This window comes from Penaeus monodon, chromosome 15 (genome assembly GCF_015228065.2).
Source record: "Penaeus monodon isolate SGIC_2016 chromosome 15, NSTDA_Pmon_1, whole genome shotgun sequence".
NCBI lineage: Eukaryota > Metazoa > Arthropoda > Malacostraca > Decapoda > Penaeidae > Penaeus > Penaeus monodon.
In genome coordinates this window covers 1,282,592-1,282,845 of record NC_051400.1, presented here as the reverse complement: position 1 = coordinate 1,282,845, position 254 = coordinate 1,282,592, and the positions used below count along the sequence as shown (strand labels likewise).

At 51.2% G+C, this 254-nt stretch overlaps 1 protein-coding gene across 1 annotated transcript in view; it reads left to right on the top strand.

Moving 5' to 3' along the window:
• LOC119582085 overlaps window positions 1-254 on the top strand; it is a 36,499-nt gene that overhangs the window by 14,568 nt on the left and 21,677 nt on the right. The window contains exon 8 of the mRNA XM_037930332.1: window positions 96-215. Within this exon, the coding sequence (XP_037786260.1) occupies window positions 96-215 (120 nt within the window). The remainder of the gene's footprint in view (window positions 1-95; window positions 216-254) is intronic.

The window sequence follows — 254 nt, the reverse complement described above, 5'->3', positions numbered from 1 at the left end:
AAAGTAGGGTGTTTTAAAAACCCAGAGTATTTCTTATACTGATAAATTGCGTATTCAAAACTATTTTTTTTTTACTCACTGTCCCCCCCCCCCAGCGAACACGCAGCCGAAAAGAGTTGCCTTTACCTACGACGACGGCCCAAATTACCACGCCTTCATCTGCCAGGGGAAACGCCCACCTACAGACGTCTTGGCTGTTGTCCAGTTCCGCCAGAGTGAGTCCTCTCTCGCCCGCTGTCCTGTCCCCTCCCGGG